The 15,708-nt window shown below is 33.1% G+C and overlaps 2 protein-coding genes across 2 annotated transcripts; both read right to left on the reverse strand.

Moving 5' to 3' along the window:
* Nucleotides 1-10: 10 nt before the first annotated feature.
* Nucleotides 11-4,596, reverse strand: LOC105769995 (WD repeat-containing protein DWA2). Its single transcript, XM_012591015.2, has 13 exons — nucleotides 4,432-4,596; nucleotides 4,275-4,358; nucleotides 4,025-4,157; nucleotides 3,618-3,729; nucleotides 3,413-3,512; nucleotides 2,547-2,674; nucleotides 2,161-2,230; nucleotides 1,331-1,419; nucleotides 1,088-1,133; nucleotides 798-871; nucleotides 636-709; nucleotides 500-558; nucleotides 11-373 (listed from the first exon to the last, which is right to left on the reverse strand). The coding sequence occupies exons 1-13, from the start codon at nucleotides 4,474-4,476 to the stop codon at nucleotides 332-334; spliced, it is 1,056 nt and encodes a 351-aa protein (XP_012446469.1). The 5' UTR covers nucleotides 4,477-4,596; the 3' UTR covers nucleotides 11-331.
* A 2,439-nt stretch (nucleotides 4,597-7,035) lies between these two features.
* Nucleotides 7,036-8,980, reverse strand: LOC105770562 (uncharacterized). The gene is made up of 2 exons (XM_012591821.2): nucleotides 8,580-8,980; nucleotides 7,036-7,293 (listed from the first exon to the last, which is right to left on the reverse strand). Exons 1-2 carry the CDS (start codon nucleotides 8,690-8,692, stop codon nucleotides 7,086-7,088), a joined length of 321 nt encoding a protein of 106 aa, XP_012447275.1. The 5' UTR covers nucleotides 8,693-8,980; the 3' UTR covers nucleotides 7,036-7,085.
* Between the last annotated feature and the right edge of the window lie 6,728 nt (nucleotides 8,981-15,708).

The following is a 15,708-nucleotide window of genomic DNA, read 5'->3' on the forward strand; positions in this document are numbered from 1 at the left end:
AGTTCCACAATTATTAAACTTTTGTTATGTATTATTAACACAAACATAACAAAACAACAAAAGCATGATTCAGTATTCACGGAAAATAACAGATGTCAGATGGTCCTGATTATAAGAAGCAGATATACTATCTCGACAGGAAAAAAAAAACAAAAAAAAATACAGTGGCCGGGCTGGCAGGCCAGCAACAAGTCATAAAAAACACTTAATTTGAGTGCTAATGCTACCCCTCTTCATTTCAAGTCACTTTGAGCACTGCTGTTGCTACTTGGAAACTTTCCACAAAAATTGCCATAGTAGCCCATAGGGACAACAAATAACACCTTCATTTTCATTTTCTTGAAAGGAATGGCTTAACTGATTCTACCACCACCTGGATTAAATGAAAAGCCATCATAAATCAAATTGATTTTACAACCCAACTGTTACTCTTGTATTAATGGTTTAGGGTTATATATCTATGTTTCTTCTGGCTTCCTGAGTTGCAGAAAGTTCTTACCCTGCCATCATACGATAGAGAAGCAAATATCCAAGGCTCACGAGAACTCCAAGCAAGGCCTGACAATATGGTTGTTAGATTTCTATCATCTTTTAAAAGCATGGCATAAAACACAGGTGGAAGTTAGGACAGTTACCGTATACACTGTCTTCATAATCACTGTAGGAATTAAGCAATGGGTCGGCCTGTTGATTGAGTGGTTCAGTTATGCTGTTAAAAGATAAATAAAGTATCAGAGTCAACCAACCAATAAAACATGAAGTCGTGCAAAGCTTCAGACAGGGGCTAACAAAACAACCTTTCAGATGTTGCTTTATCTTCTGCAGATGTAGGAGCTTGCCACAAGTTAACAGTTGAGTCTGTGCCAGCACTCTGCAGAAGGGAAATTCTTGTCCAAGAATTTTCAAAATATACCATAAACAACAATTTGCAGTTTCTATTAGAGTGGTATCTAAGGATATGCCTAGTTGATTCAAATGAATATTTTGTAATCAGTTTAGTCCAACTGAGACCCTAACGCCCATACCTAAAAACTAATCTAGTTAAGATGAATGCTCAGAGAGAGAGAGGGAGGGAGAGAGAGAGAACCAGAATTAGCCCATCATACTCAGGGTTACAAGTGACAGCCCATGTCCTGCCAACATTATCAAACATGTCACAATCAGTGAACTAAAAGTACCTGAACTTAACCCATTTCTTTCTAGGAGTCAAACAACTCAAAGCATAAACTGAAATGAAATTAACTATAAATCAATTAAGTAGGAAATACAAAGAGTAAAATTCCTTAAACATAAATAAAAAAGACCCACAAGAGAGGAGCAAGTCAATTACCAGTGTGTATGTCCAGGAAGCTCTTTGGCAGGACTTTTGGGCTTTCTAAGATCCCATATGTGTATCCCAGATTCATCTTCTGCAGTGACCTGTGATAAAAGAGACCATAACTTAGAAGTAGTAACCAGAAGAAATACCATCTCACATAAATAGGTGCATTCACAAATCACAGTCACCATTTCTATATTATTCACCATTCTTTTACTGACCTCAACAGCTATCATTTATAGGTGAGTGTCTCTTATGATGGATAAATGCAACGGATCAACTTCATTCCATTAAATCCCCACATACCAGTAAAAAAATAATAGCGTGATTCAAAATTGCTAAATATCCTTCTAGAAAATGGAATGAACATCTGAATAGTCGATATGTAGTTTCATCTATGTAAATCATTCAGGTGCAAATTCAAAGTGTCGTAGGTGCATTGTGCATGGCAGATTTTTGACAGGGAAGTTCCGTGCTTGGCCACGGCTTTGACCAAGTTCAAAGTATAGCTTAATTGGCCAGTAAATCCTTGCAATTTCTCAACCTTACCACATCATATTGACAATCATAATTTATATTACCAGTGTATACATATATTATCTAGGTATAACAGGTGAAAGATCTAGAATTCACATGGAAGTTTTGTTTGATAGAAAATAGCATTTTAAAATGCCAACTCATCCCCCCCCCCCCCAAAACACACACACAACAAAAGAAAAGGTATTCTAAAAATCAAGGTTGCAATAGAAATAACAAAAATGGCAATAGAAAAGCAATAACGCAATGACCAGTAAATTTTTATGATGATGTTAAATAGTAAAATATTCAAGTTATATCCTTACAAGTATATGACTTTTCTTCATATCATAGTTAGCATTGCGGATGTGGGCACGCTCAATTGCATTTGTCTTCCTGTGAATACATAAAATTGTTGTCAAGTACAGCATAACTCTAAGCGCAATCAATAGCTTAAGCATTTTAAGAAAAACGATCTGCAAAGAAACTAAATAGTTAAAGGTACAAGCAACGACATTAGTCCTCCCTTACCCTCATTTCTTCAGTTAGTGGAAGACAGGTGATGAAATAGTAAATATTTGAATTATGGTCCATGAATTTTAGAAGGACTCAATTCACAAGGGAAATGGAACACCAAATTAAATGACCAACAGCATAATAATTAGACAGTTTTGAAATAATCAGGAAACTAAGATATGCAGAGACAACATACTTCATTGTACGTAGATCCCAAAACTGGACTGATGATTCACAAGTCGTCGCAACAGCATTCATGTCATGTGGATCCCATGCACCACCAGATAAGTAATGAAGCATACCAGATGACTCTTTAGATTGAACCTAGATTTCCACAATAAGATCTGAATAAGCATCACAAAGAGACTCAAAAATTATACTATGTTGTAGCAATCAATGTTACATGGACTCTGGTTTGGATATCCGACACAGATTAATCTAAGGGACAGATATACCGTTTGCTAAAATAATCATCTGCCATCTTTAACCACTGTCGTATTTTCACCAAATTTCACACACAAATACTGCTTTGCCTCCTATTTCCATTTTGCCACTTGCTCTTCCTCAGTTCCTTCTCACCACTTTGAAACCCCAAAACGTCCCCCGCCACCAAGAACAACCTCTGCAATGTTGTTGGTTGATATGTTGAAATACACAGCAAGGAGTCCAACACATTTCATGTTGGTACCCATGTCATGTCAATACAGACATGACACCCTAAAGAGCTGAGCCCATGTAACATAGATAGGCATTTAGATAATTTTGTTTTTAATAACAGCCACTGATGTGTGGCCAATGTCTTTGCCAGTTGGATAAATGCAAAGTTTCCAATTGTCAAAATATTTACTATCAGACACTATGAAGCGATATTAAATAATTGAGATTCTAAAAGATTTGTGAGAAAATAATGCTACCAATTACAAATTTATGTCAGTTGTGTCTTTGAAGAAGGTATTATATTAACTATGTACTAATTTCACAAATGTAAAACCAACAGGTTGAGCATTCACATGCTAGTACAAATATCATGGATTTTAAGAAGAAATACATGCAGAATCTAACCTGGGCAGCCTTTTTTGAACAATCTAAAGTCCACAAGAAAATATTTTCATCATCAATGCTGAGCAACTTATCATGTCTTCCAGATGGCCACCAGAGAACACTGTTAATAAGTATGCCAAAGTAAATTTCACAAAAATGACCAGAAGGAAATGCAAAGAATATAGAGTTTTAATAACTTAGGGGAAGTTTTGAAGCAGGAACTTACCAATTAATCTTAGCAACATGTGCATCAAGGGAGGCAATTCGTTCCAACTGTGGTGAATTTAACTGTCCATATAATTCAGGTATCTGCCATATTGCAGCCCCATAAGATTCACCTTCAACAACAAAAAAAACCTATCAAGCCAGTCTCCCATCTTTAAGCCACAAAACTTTTGTTGCTGTTTCTAATTAACAAATTACTGCAACAGCTAATTCAACTGATAGTAAAACTAATACATACAGAAAAGAACAGTCAAGGTTCCTGAAATGGCCTAAATAGGGGGATCTATTTGTTCTTCTATCGCTTAGCCTTAAAGTCACAAAAACCAATGAACTAATACTGGAGGCAGACAATATCAAGTGCACCAAAATATGGAAGAAATAGACGTAAATCAAGGTCAAAGAAGCTACCGGTTGAAAAAACGGTGGAGAAAATCCGTTGATCGAAGGGACAGGAAGCTAGGTCCCAGATCTCGTTAGGGTGGGAAAACAAGCCCTCACAAATGAGCTCGGTTCCACCAGAAGATAGCCGAATCAGATGCACCTGGGCAGATTTCAGTTGAATTAGCTAATATGACATTTAGAAAGTAAAAAAAAAAAAAAAACACAGTGATCATGAAATTTAAACCAGATCAAAATTAATTCAGAAGCAAAACCGAACCTCATTTTCTTCCCTGAGACTGAGGGTTCCCGTAATGAAGCTGGTATGATCCGTGTCTGCTTTGACATCCGAAATGCATCTTGCCTGCCAGCTTAAAATTATGTAAGGCTCTTAAACCTCGAGATAACATAGTAGAATTGAGAATTTGAGGGTGAACCTGATACTTGAGGCCGTAGCCGATGCCAGAAGATCCTCCTTGCATCGTTGCACCACCAGGAACACCCGGATTCAACGAGCAACCGCTGCTTTTCAAGTGCTTCGGTTCAACTCCTCAATTTCTTGCTAAAACGCACGCGTTTTGCCTCGGCTGGGACAATGGGACATAGATGCGCTACTGCTTGGAGAATGGGTTATTTGTTTGACAGTCCAATTGGAGCCCAATAGTCTTCAAAAGGTTATTGCAGAGACTTAGGCCTGTAGAACGGACTGAGTTATTCACCACTAGTTTTTTTCATTACATGCATTTCAATTTATATATAGGACTTAGAAAAAAAAAACTAAAAAATCGAAAATTAACATAAACCGAACTGTTTTCATGGTTTACGAAATGTTAATTTAAAACTCCAAAATCAAATTAAAATTTATTTTATTTAATATTTTTTATTTTTATTATATAAAATAAATATTTATATTTAAAATAGTGAAACTAATATGAATTTTTTAGATTATTTTTTAATATTTATGAAATATGCTTCAAAATTTTGATAAATAATTTTAAAAATCATAAAATAAAACTCTTTTTTAAAATAAATCTAAAAGTTCAAAACCAAAAATTATGATAGAAAATTGAAAACTAAACTAAATTATTATGATCGATTCAAAATTCGACTAGATCCATATCACCCTCTTAAAATAATCACCCACTTTAAAAACCACTTTACTCTCCTTTTAGAATATAATTATTTTAAAAATATTTAATTTAATTTAATTTATATTTTCTAAAATACATATCTAAATTTATTATTAAAAATTTTCACCAACAAAGTTTATATTTTCAAAATATCATTACTACTTAATTTTTGCATTAATTAATTAGCGTCATGAATTAATGGTTATGAGTTATTATTTATTTGTTTACTCTTTTATGTACAAGGTTTATTGGATATTCCTAGAATTCGAAGTGAAGGTTACTTTGTTTTACTTCAAGGTTTTCTTCTGATCTTGTTTAATATGATTGTCACTTTAATATATATTTTTGTTTATGTATTATGTTCTTTTGAAATTCATTTTGTTACTTTTAAATTCTTTTCAATGAAATTGCATGAGTACTTCATTTTCAAAATTCAAAAAGCTATTATGTATGCAGGGAAATCTAGAAATTGTTTAGCAGGATCAAATTTTAATTATAATCTTTTCATAGATCAAATTATAAATTTATTATATATTAATTTATAATTTTATCATTTTAAAGGACTAAACATAAATTATTCTATTTTTATGGGAGTTAAAATGTAATTTTACTATATATTATTGTAAGAGGACTGAATCTTTTTTTCATTTTAGAGGGTCAAAGTACAATTTTACTATGTATTAATTTATAATTTCTCTATTTTTTTTCATTCGGCTCTGTATGCATGTATGTGTATGTGTACATCCGCATATTTGTGGATGTGTACGTAAATGATGAATGCTTTTATGTTTGTGAATACTAAAAGCTTTTAACGTGAATACATTATTGTTAACAGCTTAACTTAAGCCATTATTATTGCTCAACTTCTCGGCTTGAACTCCATTATTGTTAAGAGGGGTCTATTATAGGTTTCTTGGTCAAATTTATGAATAGTCCCAGTACTTCACTCAAGTTGTGGAATAATCCCTGTACTTTGCTCCAAGTTGTGGCACTACCCTTCTTGCCAAGCTTGGAAGCAATCACCATGGCATATCCCAGTCAAATTTAGGTGATAGTCAATAAGTCCCACAAATTTAGTCCACATTGGTGCCTCAAACGGGGAGAGGAGCTTTAGGAATCGTCTCAGTGCTTGGTGACTACTGAAGCAATATGGAGCATAATCACCAAGGGAACAGTCACTTCTTTAAACCTCATTCAGCAATGGCTGCATGATCATAGTAGAACTTGCTTTTCAAAACTTACCTTGAATATGCCCGCGACAGTGAGTCAAAGAAGCAACAATGTCAAATCTGTGCCACTTCTTTGAATGTATTTTACAATCCCTGTGCACTGGCTCGAGTATCCTATCATTCGTAGGCCTGAAACCTTGATCCCATGATTATATCTTCAATTAACTTTCTGAAAATCTGTGGATACTAAACTACATGCCCCTTGAATAGACAGATCCACTCAAACAAGAATTCAAACCGCCTTCAGAACCCGTAAATCGTGCATATTAGAGTTCTGTTACAAATCAACTGTATGGATACACCAACTGCAAAAATGTTCCAATGACTCAGCACCGAGTTCTTTCCTCTGACGTCTTTTAAACTACAACCAAAACTAAACAAATTACAAACTACAGCAAATATTATTCACTGCATTCCCACCTGGATTACGATTCCAGTATTGTTACTCGGAGTCATGTATGCATCTCAAAGGTAGTAAGGAAGACACCATACCTTAAAACTCATAGTTCAATTAGAACATCCCAACTTTTCATCTCAAATCACTAGACTAGCCATGGTTCACTGACATTTGAGGTGAACATACCAAAGCATACTCCTTTGTCTGCTTGCTTCAAGTGCAATTACATATTTCAGTAGACCAAACTGAGCATGGGCCAGATGCAATGATCGAGAATTTTCAAAATTACACAACAAGCTGTCTCCTTTTAGACAAATTCATTATCATTTTGTGTTTTACATAGATAATGGAAGCAGCATCCTTCTTTTCTTTTTCCCAGCCAAGCTCACTTGCTTTGTGATTTTCATGCACAGAAGCAATAACAATGTGATGCATACTAGGATAAAAGCAAGTTGCATATGCCTAAAATATAAAGAAACGGCTGAAAAAACCAGAAAAGCAAATATAACGAGTTCCCATATAACAAAGGCCACAACATCCACTCTGCACCCAGAAAACAGTAAATAAAACACAACTATTAGAATTTATCTTGTACTGAGATAGAGAAGAGCAAAAAACACAACAATGGCCAAAACGAATGGACCCCAACAAAGCTATAGGTCTTCGAGACATCACATTCTTTAATTTATTTTGCCCAAAAATAAAAAGTTGCAATCTCCCTCCCATCGAATTTATGAATCTAAATCGTAACTCTAAAAACATGTCAAAACTGGTTGGAATTAGGATAAAAGTACAAACATATCAAGGCAATGAATATTTTCCAGGCACAATTAAAACAAAAACCTCAAATGTAAAGGCCAATAGATATTGTTTTCAACTTTTGGCACAAAGACTCCTAGCGTAAGCCCCTATAATTTGAGCAAATTGAGACAGTTCTATAATGCACCAATTGCCAGCAGATTGGCAATTATTCTGCTCTTATAAATACCTCATAGAGGCTCAGAAAAACTTGAGATACACATGATAAACAATCATAAAAGCCGATTGAGTGGCAAGATCTGTCTAAGCACATCCATATACTCCTACCATCATACGGTTGGTTTACAAAACCAAGCATCCAATTCGGTCATTTGAAAATATAAATTACAGAAGTACGAGTAGAAAAACAAAGGTCAGCAAGACAATAGCAGTATAACAGTATTAAAGTTGAATTTAAACAGTCGTTACAGAATTAACCAAAAGCAATAAACATCTCCTTCTTAAGCAAGGAAATGCCTCTAATTCTATCCCCCATTCCAGTAGCAGGCTTCTTTCAGCCACCTAAATATCAGTTTCTGATGAAAATTAAAATGAATCAACAATTTTTTTTTCTTTCCTTTCAAAGTTTCGGATCCACATCATAAGGAATCAACAGCACTTTATAAGAAGATCCAGAGTCAATTTATCTTTGTTTGGCCACCTGAAGTTTTAATGTATTGTCAAACGGATAATTCAACGACGACGACTACTATTACTACTACGAGTCTTTCAAGGTATTTTTTCCTCCAATTCTTAGTATGTGAATTGATTGAGAAAATGAAACGAAAGATACATTTCAAAATTAAAATATTCATAATCTCCACATCTGAATTTTTAACCAAATTATCCTATAAAAGCCTATCCTATCTAAGTAAGCTCAAGTGAAAAAAAAAATATCACGGAAAGCACGTTATACACGAAGATATCGAATCAAAACCAGGGAAAAAAACAAAGATTTCCTACCTTATATTCAAAACATGAAGAGAAAAATATAACAAAAAAAAAATAGCAAACAAAGGAATTAGGATTACCTAGAAGTTGTGAGATTAGAGGTTGATGCGAAAAACGAAACAGAGGCCCAATCGTGCTTAGATCGAAGCTGATACTCTCTTAATTGATCTGCTAAATTGGATCGCGTTATCATGGCTTCCCTTTTCCTATCCCTGCCTTTCGATTTAAAGCTTTGTTTGGCTTTGGAACTCTAGAGATGGTGAACGATTGAGAATTCGCAGAGCAAGGTGCGAATTGAAGCCAGAAGAAAGGCAAGGGATAGCATCGGGGTTGGATGGGCCTTGGTTCGTTACGTTGCGTGTACCTCCTAATTTACTCTTTTTGTTTTTCCTTCCCGCCCCGGCTGAAAAAAATAATAAATAATGTAATGAGAAAACAACCCGGGTACTCGGGAGCCGCCGTTTTTTGACGGGTTTTTCATCTAACTACTATCCACAAGACCCTGTCGGGCTTATATGTGATGAATGGGTGCTCAGCATATTTTATCTCAGCAACGTATGATTAAATTTCAGGTAAATTACACCATCTTTTATTTCAATAATAAAATATTTACTCAACTTTCAATTCATTTATTAAACTAAATTTTGAAAAACACCTGTTCAAAATAATAATTTCCACATTTTCGCGAGGAGTGAAATAAAATAAACCTACCATACATTCTCGATTGTACGCCTTCAATTGATAAATTTTGAAAAACAGCGATCAATGACACTTCATCATACCAACTATATTCAATGAAGTATGTTATCGTGACCCACCACAAAAAACCAGATAATTGTTTGAAAGCTATCTTGTACTCATTGAGAAGATGATAGAAAAAGGGATGGAAGGGTAAATGAAAGCCTGCTTCTATCACGTGCAGTGGAAGTAAAAAGCTACTATCGTTGGTGTCACTCAAACGATTTGACCTTTCAGGAATTGAGAAATCATAAGTGAAGCTCGATATTTCAATTTCCCGAACAGCTAATGCTCTATTCATTTTAGACCTGTCCATGGGCCGGGTGGCCTGGCCCGACCCGATGGGCCGCCCGAAATATGGGAGGGTTCGGGTAAAAATATAGGCCCGAAATATGGCTTGGGCAAAAAAACGAGGCCCGTTTAAAAAATGGGTCGGGCTCGGGCTCAACTTTTTGGCCCGAGCCCGGCCCGGCCCGGTCCGAATATAATAAATATATATTTTTTATTTTTATTTTTATTTTTATTTTTATTTTAATTTTTAATTTTTAATTTTTAATTTTTAATTTTTAATTTTTAATTTTTAATTTTAAAATACTTTAAAAATATTTTTATTTTTTTATTTTTAAAATATTTTTTGTGTTTATTAAAAATCGAGCCGGACCGGACCGGGCCGGGCCGGGCTCGGGCTTATTATTTTTTCGGGCCGGGCCCGGCCCTGCCCATGGACAGGTCTAATTCATTTCTTCCACCTTCGTGGTGCAAATGTAGGCCTTAGCTTACACTGGACTCCTCGCTTCACGATGTCGCAAAGGGATGTTCTAGGCAACGTGATAGTTCCCTCTAGTCCTAGCCATGGGGTGCTAACAAAAGCTAAAAAGAAAAATTGAAAGAATAGTGGACATTTTAAGAAGATTACCTCTGAAATCGCTCTCCTCAACCATCGTTTTTTTCAAAGTCTCAAATTCAAATAATGAGATTTTTAGGGCTTTGGTAACTTCCTTTTAAAAGTTTAACAGCCTGATTTCAATTGTGTCGGAAAGAGTGGTTTCGGAACCACAAATTTGACGAGTAAATCCGTATTAATTATCATTTAATTCGTATGAGTCCATTATAATTTGATATTGAATTTTGATTTGGTGAATTTTAGTTAACTGAATAAATAGTTAGGTATAAGTGGTTGTTCCGAAAGTCAATTAGTTTCGAAATATGAGATATCAAGACCTCGTTTATGAAAACCAAGCCTATAAATATTTTTATTAAATAATTATGGAGCTATTATATTAGCATGTGAAAGTTCGGTTCAGATATTTTATTGTTGAATTAGTTAATTAATTACAAGGACTAATTTGTAAAAGATGTAAAAATTAGTTATTATTAAATTTTATTGATTAAATTACTTAATTAGTAAATGAGGAAGGATTTATATGGAAAATAATCCATTGTTATTGTTGACACCATTTTTTTGATGGAAAACGGGGTCGACTTGGGTTTTGAAAAATGAAACGAAAACGGGAGTGATTGGATCACCTCGAAAAGTGGTTGTTTTTAATAAACGGTTTTAATTTTATTAAAACAACGATTTTGGTCCACGAAATTCAGAAAAACGGGTTCGGGAGTCGGTTACGCACGAGGAAGGATTAGCACCCTCGATACGCCCAAAATTGGTACCTAGTTGATTACTTAATGTCTTAATGTCGAAAATTGAGAACTTTGAAGAATTTTTAAAAATACGATCCTTGTATTAAAACGTTGAAAATTTTCAGGAAAATGAGTATATTTCACGCTATTCGAGAAAGAGAATCATATCCAGTAAGTTAGGACACAATGTCTCGAATTCTCGATACGCGAATGAAAAATGCTTATTTAAAAGATATTTAGTTATCTCAGATTTAAAAAAAAAGGATCATGACCAATAAGTTAGGACACGATCTTTTTTATTCCCTAGATCATTTAAAACTTAAGTTTGAAAAGATTCGTGTAATAAAGTTTAAAAGAATATTCAATTGTTTAAATCAAATGAAGAAATCGCAACTCAATACGTTAGGGCACAATTTCTCAAAATATTAAACATTGAATATTGCATTTATTTCGAAAAACCCTCGTCTCGAGAAAACAACGTATCACATCCAATGCGTTAGGATACAACGTATTGAATTCTTGATAACGAGCTTTTTTCTCATTTTTTAAAAGAGTAATCTCGATTATTTAGGTTTAACGAAGAAAATCGGAACCCAATACGTTAGGGCTCGATTCTCTCGAAGATCTAAAATACCGAATATTACTTATATTTTTAAAATTTCTTTTTTTGAAATCTAAATAAAAAAAATGGGTGTAATGGAATGATGATGATAATGTAAGTAAAATAACATGAGCGAGATAAAAGATAAATGAATAATAAGACTAATATAAAAACAATCATGCATGCACAATAACAAATAATAAATAGATAAAAACTAAAGCAAGAAAAATAATAGTAGCAGACATGTACATAAATAAATTAACAAAATTATAAAATTATAGAAAATAATATATATATATATATACACATATATATGTGCGTAAAATTATGAAAAAAATGAAAAGCATATGTATGTTCACATTTTTGAAACTATTATACATAAAAATATGTGGAAGTATGTATGCATGAATATATTTCAAAATTCTTAAATATAAGAGGCATATATATATATACGTCTACGTATATGAGTTATAGAATAAAGAATATATGCATATAGATATATATTATAGAAATGTATATATACACGTATATAACAAAGTTTGTAATAAAAAGAATAAAAGGACATAAATAAACAAACAACAATATAATGAGACAAATATCTTGAATATTTAAATAAGTATACATAAACAACAGTAACAAATGATAGTAGTAGTAATAATAATAAAAGTAATAAAAGTAATAATACTATAGTAATGATGACATTAATAATAATAATAATACTATTAATAATATAAATAATATTGCTACTAATAATAAAAATAACGATAAAATAACAAAGATATGAAAAAAAGGATTAAATTGAGCTAAAAACAAAATTTCGGGGCAAATTCAGAATAAATAAAAAAGGAAAAAGACCAAAATGAACGCGAAAAAAACTAGGAGGGGCAAATGGGAAATAATCCCATTATGCAAAACGCAGAGTTCTAGTAGGGACTAACTTGAAAACGCAAAAACAAACCGGGGTAAAATTAAAAAAAATAAAAAGGCTTGATTACAAAAACATTAAAAAACAGAAGGGCTAAAAGCGCAAATTTCCCTTCCAGACAAAACACGCGGACCCTTGGTGGAGCGGGTCGGGTTGACCTGATCCGGCATCAAAACGACGTCGTTTTGGGGGGCCTAAGGACGCCGACCAAAACGACGTCGTTTTGTTTGGTTATAAAAGGCAAACTTTTTCCAAAAAAAATATCATTCCTTCCTTTTCACACCAAAAAAAACTGACATGCTCTCCCTCTCTTCTTCTCCGTTCAGAATCCGGCCAGAGGACGGGCCGACCACGGCCGTCTTGCAAGCCATGGATCCTTAACAGCGGCGTCGCCATCCACTTGTGGCGAGAAAGTTGAAAAGGTGCGCTTTTTTCTTTTTTCTTTTAACTCCTTTTCAATATATGCATAATAGTTAAAAAAAACTAAAGAAATATATGTATGTATATAAACAGTTTCAAAAGGAAGGAAAATAAAGAAAGAACAGAAAATAAATAAATAAAAGAGGAATAGATCTTATACCGAAAACAAAGTCCTTGAATGTGTTTTTTTTTTTTACTTTTTATTTCTTGAAATCGTTTCCCCTTCTCCTTTTACAATGGTTTTTCAATCGGTTTTACACCGAAAATCCTCCTTTAGATCTGTTTGAATAGCTTTTTTCATTTTTTTTAATAGCCATTTTACAACACATTCGGCTTTATAGCCGAAAGAAAAAACGATCCCTGAAAATCTCTCATTGCTACTGCTTTCTTCTGCTTTGCGTGTTCCTTTTCACTTTGCAGAGACTGATGGTGGCATAGCAGTGAGTAGGTGCGCGGCGATGGGACGGTGGCAGGTGGTGGCAGAGGTTAGGTGCGGCGCAACAGGGGGCTAGGGTTTCTGCTGAAAAGTTTAGGTTTGGGGCCAACTGGGCCTTTAGGTTTTTTTTTTTAATATTATTAGGTTTTGTTATTTTGTTAGGTTATTTGGGTTTGGGGCGAAATGGGCTTGTACAGTTATTTTAGTGCACGAATTGTGGGTTTATTTTAAACATTTTCTTTATATAAATTTTGTTTTTAAGTTAATATAATAATAAAACATAAGAAATGAATTAATAAATAAAACATCATCTTTCTCATGGTTTACCACCAAAAAACAAAACCACTTTCCTCCATCGAAGGAGCTTAAGGTTCGGCAATGGTTTAACACACTTGCATGGTAAGAATTTTTGACCCGTTTTTAATAATTTTTATATTTTTGAGATCGTTGTAATTAGGTCCAGCTAACTCGTACATCCGTTTTTAAAATTGTTAATGATTTTGGATTCTACCATTAATGAATCTTAATTATTTTTTTATGGTAAATGGTGAATTTGTAGCCATTGTTGTTTATTTAAATTAATTTGTAAAGAGATTTTTGTTAGTTTTTAGTTAAAGGATGAAATTGATAAAATATTAAAATTAAATGGAAATTTTGTGAATTGTGAATAATTATGGACTGTACTAGTCTAGAAAGAAATCCAGCTAGCATGGAAAATTATTAAATATTGTTCAATTTGGAATTTGGATTTAGAGACTAAATTGTGAGAAATATAAAAGTTTAGGAAAATGTATAAATAATAAAAACTTAAGGGTCATATGCATAAAATGAGTTGGAAGATGTATTTGAATTTGATATATTGAATTTAATCATTATATAGATCAAGAATTGAATCATACGAAGGTTAATCCAAAAGAGAAATTTACAAATTTGTCCTCATGAGTAAACCAAATGCATAATTTAGATAAGTTCATGAAATTATTGAATAATTTTATATGTTTGTAAATTATGTTATTTTATTTTTAATTATAAATTGTATTGATTGAATACTTAGTAATAAAATTTAATTATGAATTGTATATAATTATGTATAAATTAAAAGTATACTATTCGGAAATTGAGAAATGATTGTGAATTATGAATAGCATTATCTCGAAATGGATGAAATACATATACAGTATTTGTACAAATACTGCGGAAGTGCCATTGATTTTGTTAATGTGATGAATTCAGTTTAAATTCCCGTTTGAACGTAGTAAACGATTAAGATACGATTGACATGCCAATAGGGTTATTTGTGCACTGTACAGGATATATGTGATGGTACGGATATATTATTAATTATACCGAAATCCAACATTTGTTACAGATTACCTAGTTATATTGGTGTGGTGGAGGGATGTATTGATACTGATTATATGATGCCAACGGGCTTTACACTTCAGTGCTCTGGTGAGTTGTATTTTGAGCTATTACGAGCATTCTGGTGTGGTGTGGTTACCCTTGTATCTGTTTATTATAGTTCAATGGGCTATATGTTAAAAATATATATGTATTGAATTCATGAATTATTTGGAGATGATGTTTTTATATGAATATTGAAATGTTAAGTGATGAAATAGAATAATTAATAATTATGTGTTTAAGAGTTGTTTGAAACGATATCAAAACAACTGGAAAGTTTATAGTTATATTTATGAAATGCTTATCTAGTAAATGCAATATTGGTGACAAAGTTGTGTGTATAAAAGAAATGGAATATGAATATGAATTGACATGATCAATTGGTTAATACAATGTTTATGTTGAAATTTTCCTAAATGAATGATACAAAAACATTTGCATTGAATGATTAGGAGATTATACAAATGATATGTGAAACACTCACCTTATTGTTGTAAATGTCTTGACAGAAATACGTATTAAATTAGTTATATTTGTTTACTTAATTGTAAACTAAGATAAGAATTTTGTTTAAGTAATTATGAACTTACTAAGCTATATAAGCTTACTCTGTTATACTTATTATTTTATGTAGTTTTCGTTTTGTGGAACTAGTCAAATAGATCAATTTCAAGGTTCACACTATCAAGCTTCTGTTTCGGTATTTTTGTAACATCCTTAACCCACATCCGTCGCCGAAATAGGGTCTTGGAGCATTACCGATCAAACAAACATAATTTCAATGCATTTCATATCATATAATATTCAAGACAAAACCAATCAAACTCATACATATTGTCCCTTATTCAAGCCATCGAGGCCCAAATTACGTGTTAGAAACAAGCCGGGACTAATTCGGAAACTCAGAAAAGTTTTCGAAAAATAATAAAAATTTTCAAAGCTGCAGTGTTCACACGGCCGTGTGCTAGCCGTATGTTTCACACAGTCCAGTCACATGCCTATGTGTCTGGCCGTGTGGACTCAAAATGTACCTTAAACAACAAGTTT

The sequence above is a fragment of the Gossypium raimondii genome, chromosome 5, assembly GCF_025698545.1.
Source record: "Gossypium raimondii isolate GPD5lz chromosome 5, ASM2569854v1, whole genome shotgun sequence".
Classification (NCBI taxonomy): domain Eukaryota; kingdom Viridiplantae; phylum Streptophyta; class Magnoliopsida; order Malvales; family Malvaceae; genus Gossypium; species Gossypium raimondii.

Coding starts and splice junctions, on each gene's coding strand:
- LOC105770562 (XM_012591821.2), bottom strand. CDS start 8,692: ATGATAACGCGATCCAATTTAGCAGATCAATTAAGAGAGTATCAGCTT. Junction 7,294..8,579: donor TCTAATCTCACAACTTCTAG/GTAATCCTAATT, acceptor TTCTGGGTGCAG/AGTGGATGTTGTGGCCTTTG.
- LOC105769995 (XM_012591015.2), bottom strand. CDS start 4,476: ATGCAAGGAGGATCTTCTGGCATCGGCTACGGCCTCAAGTATCAG. Junction 2,231..2,546: donor TGGGATCTACGTACAATGAA/GTATGTTGTCTC, acceptor ATGTATTCACAG/GAAGACAAATGCAATTGAGC. Junction 1,420..2,160: donor TGAAGAAAAGTCATATACTT/GTAAGGATATAA, acceptor CTTTTATCACAG/GTCACTGCAGAAGATGAATC.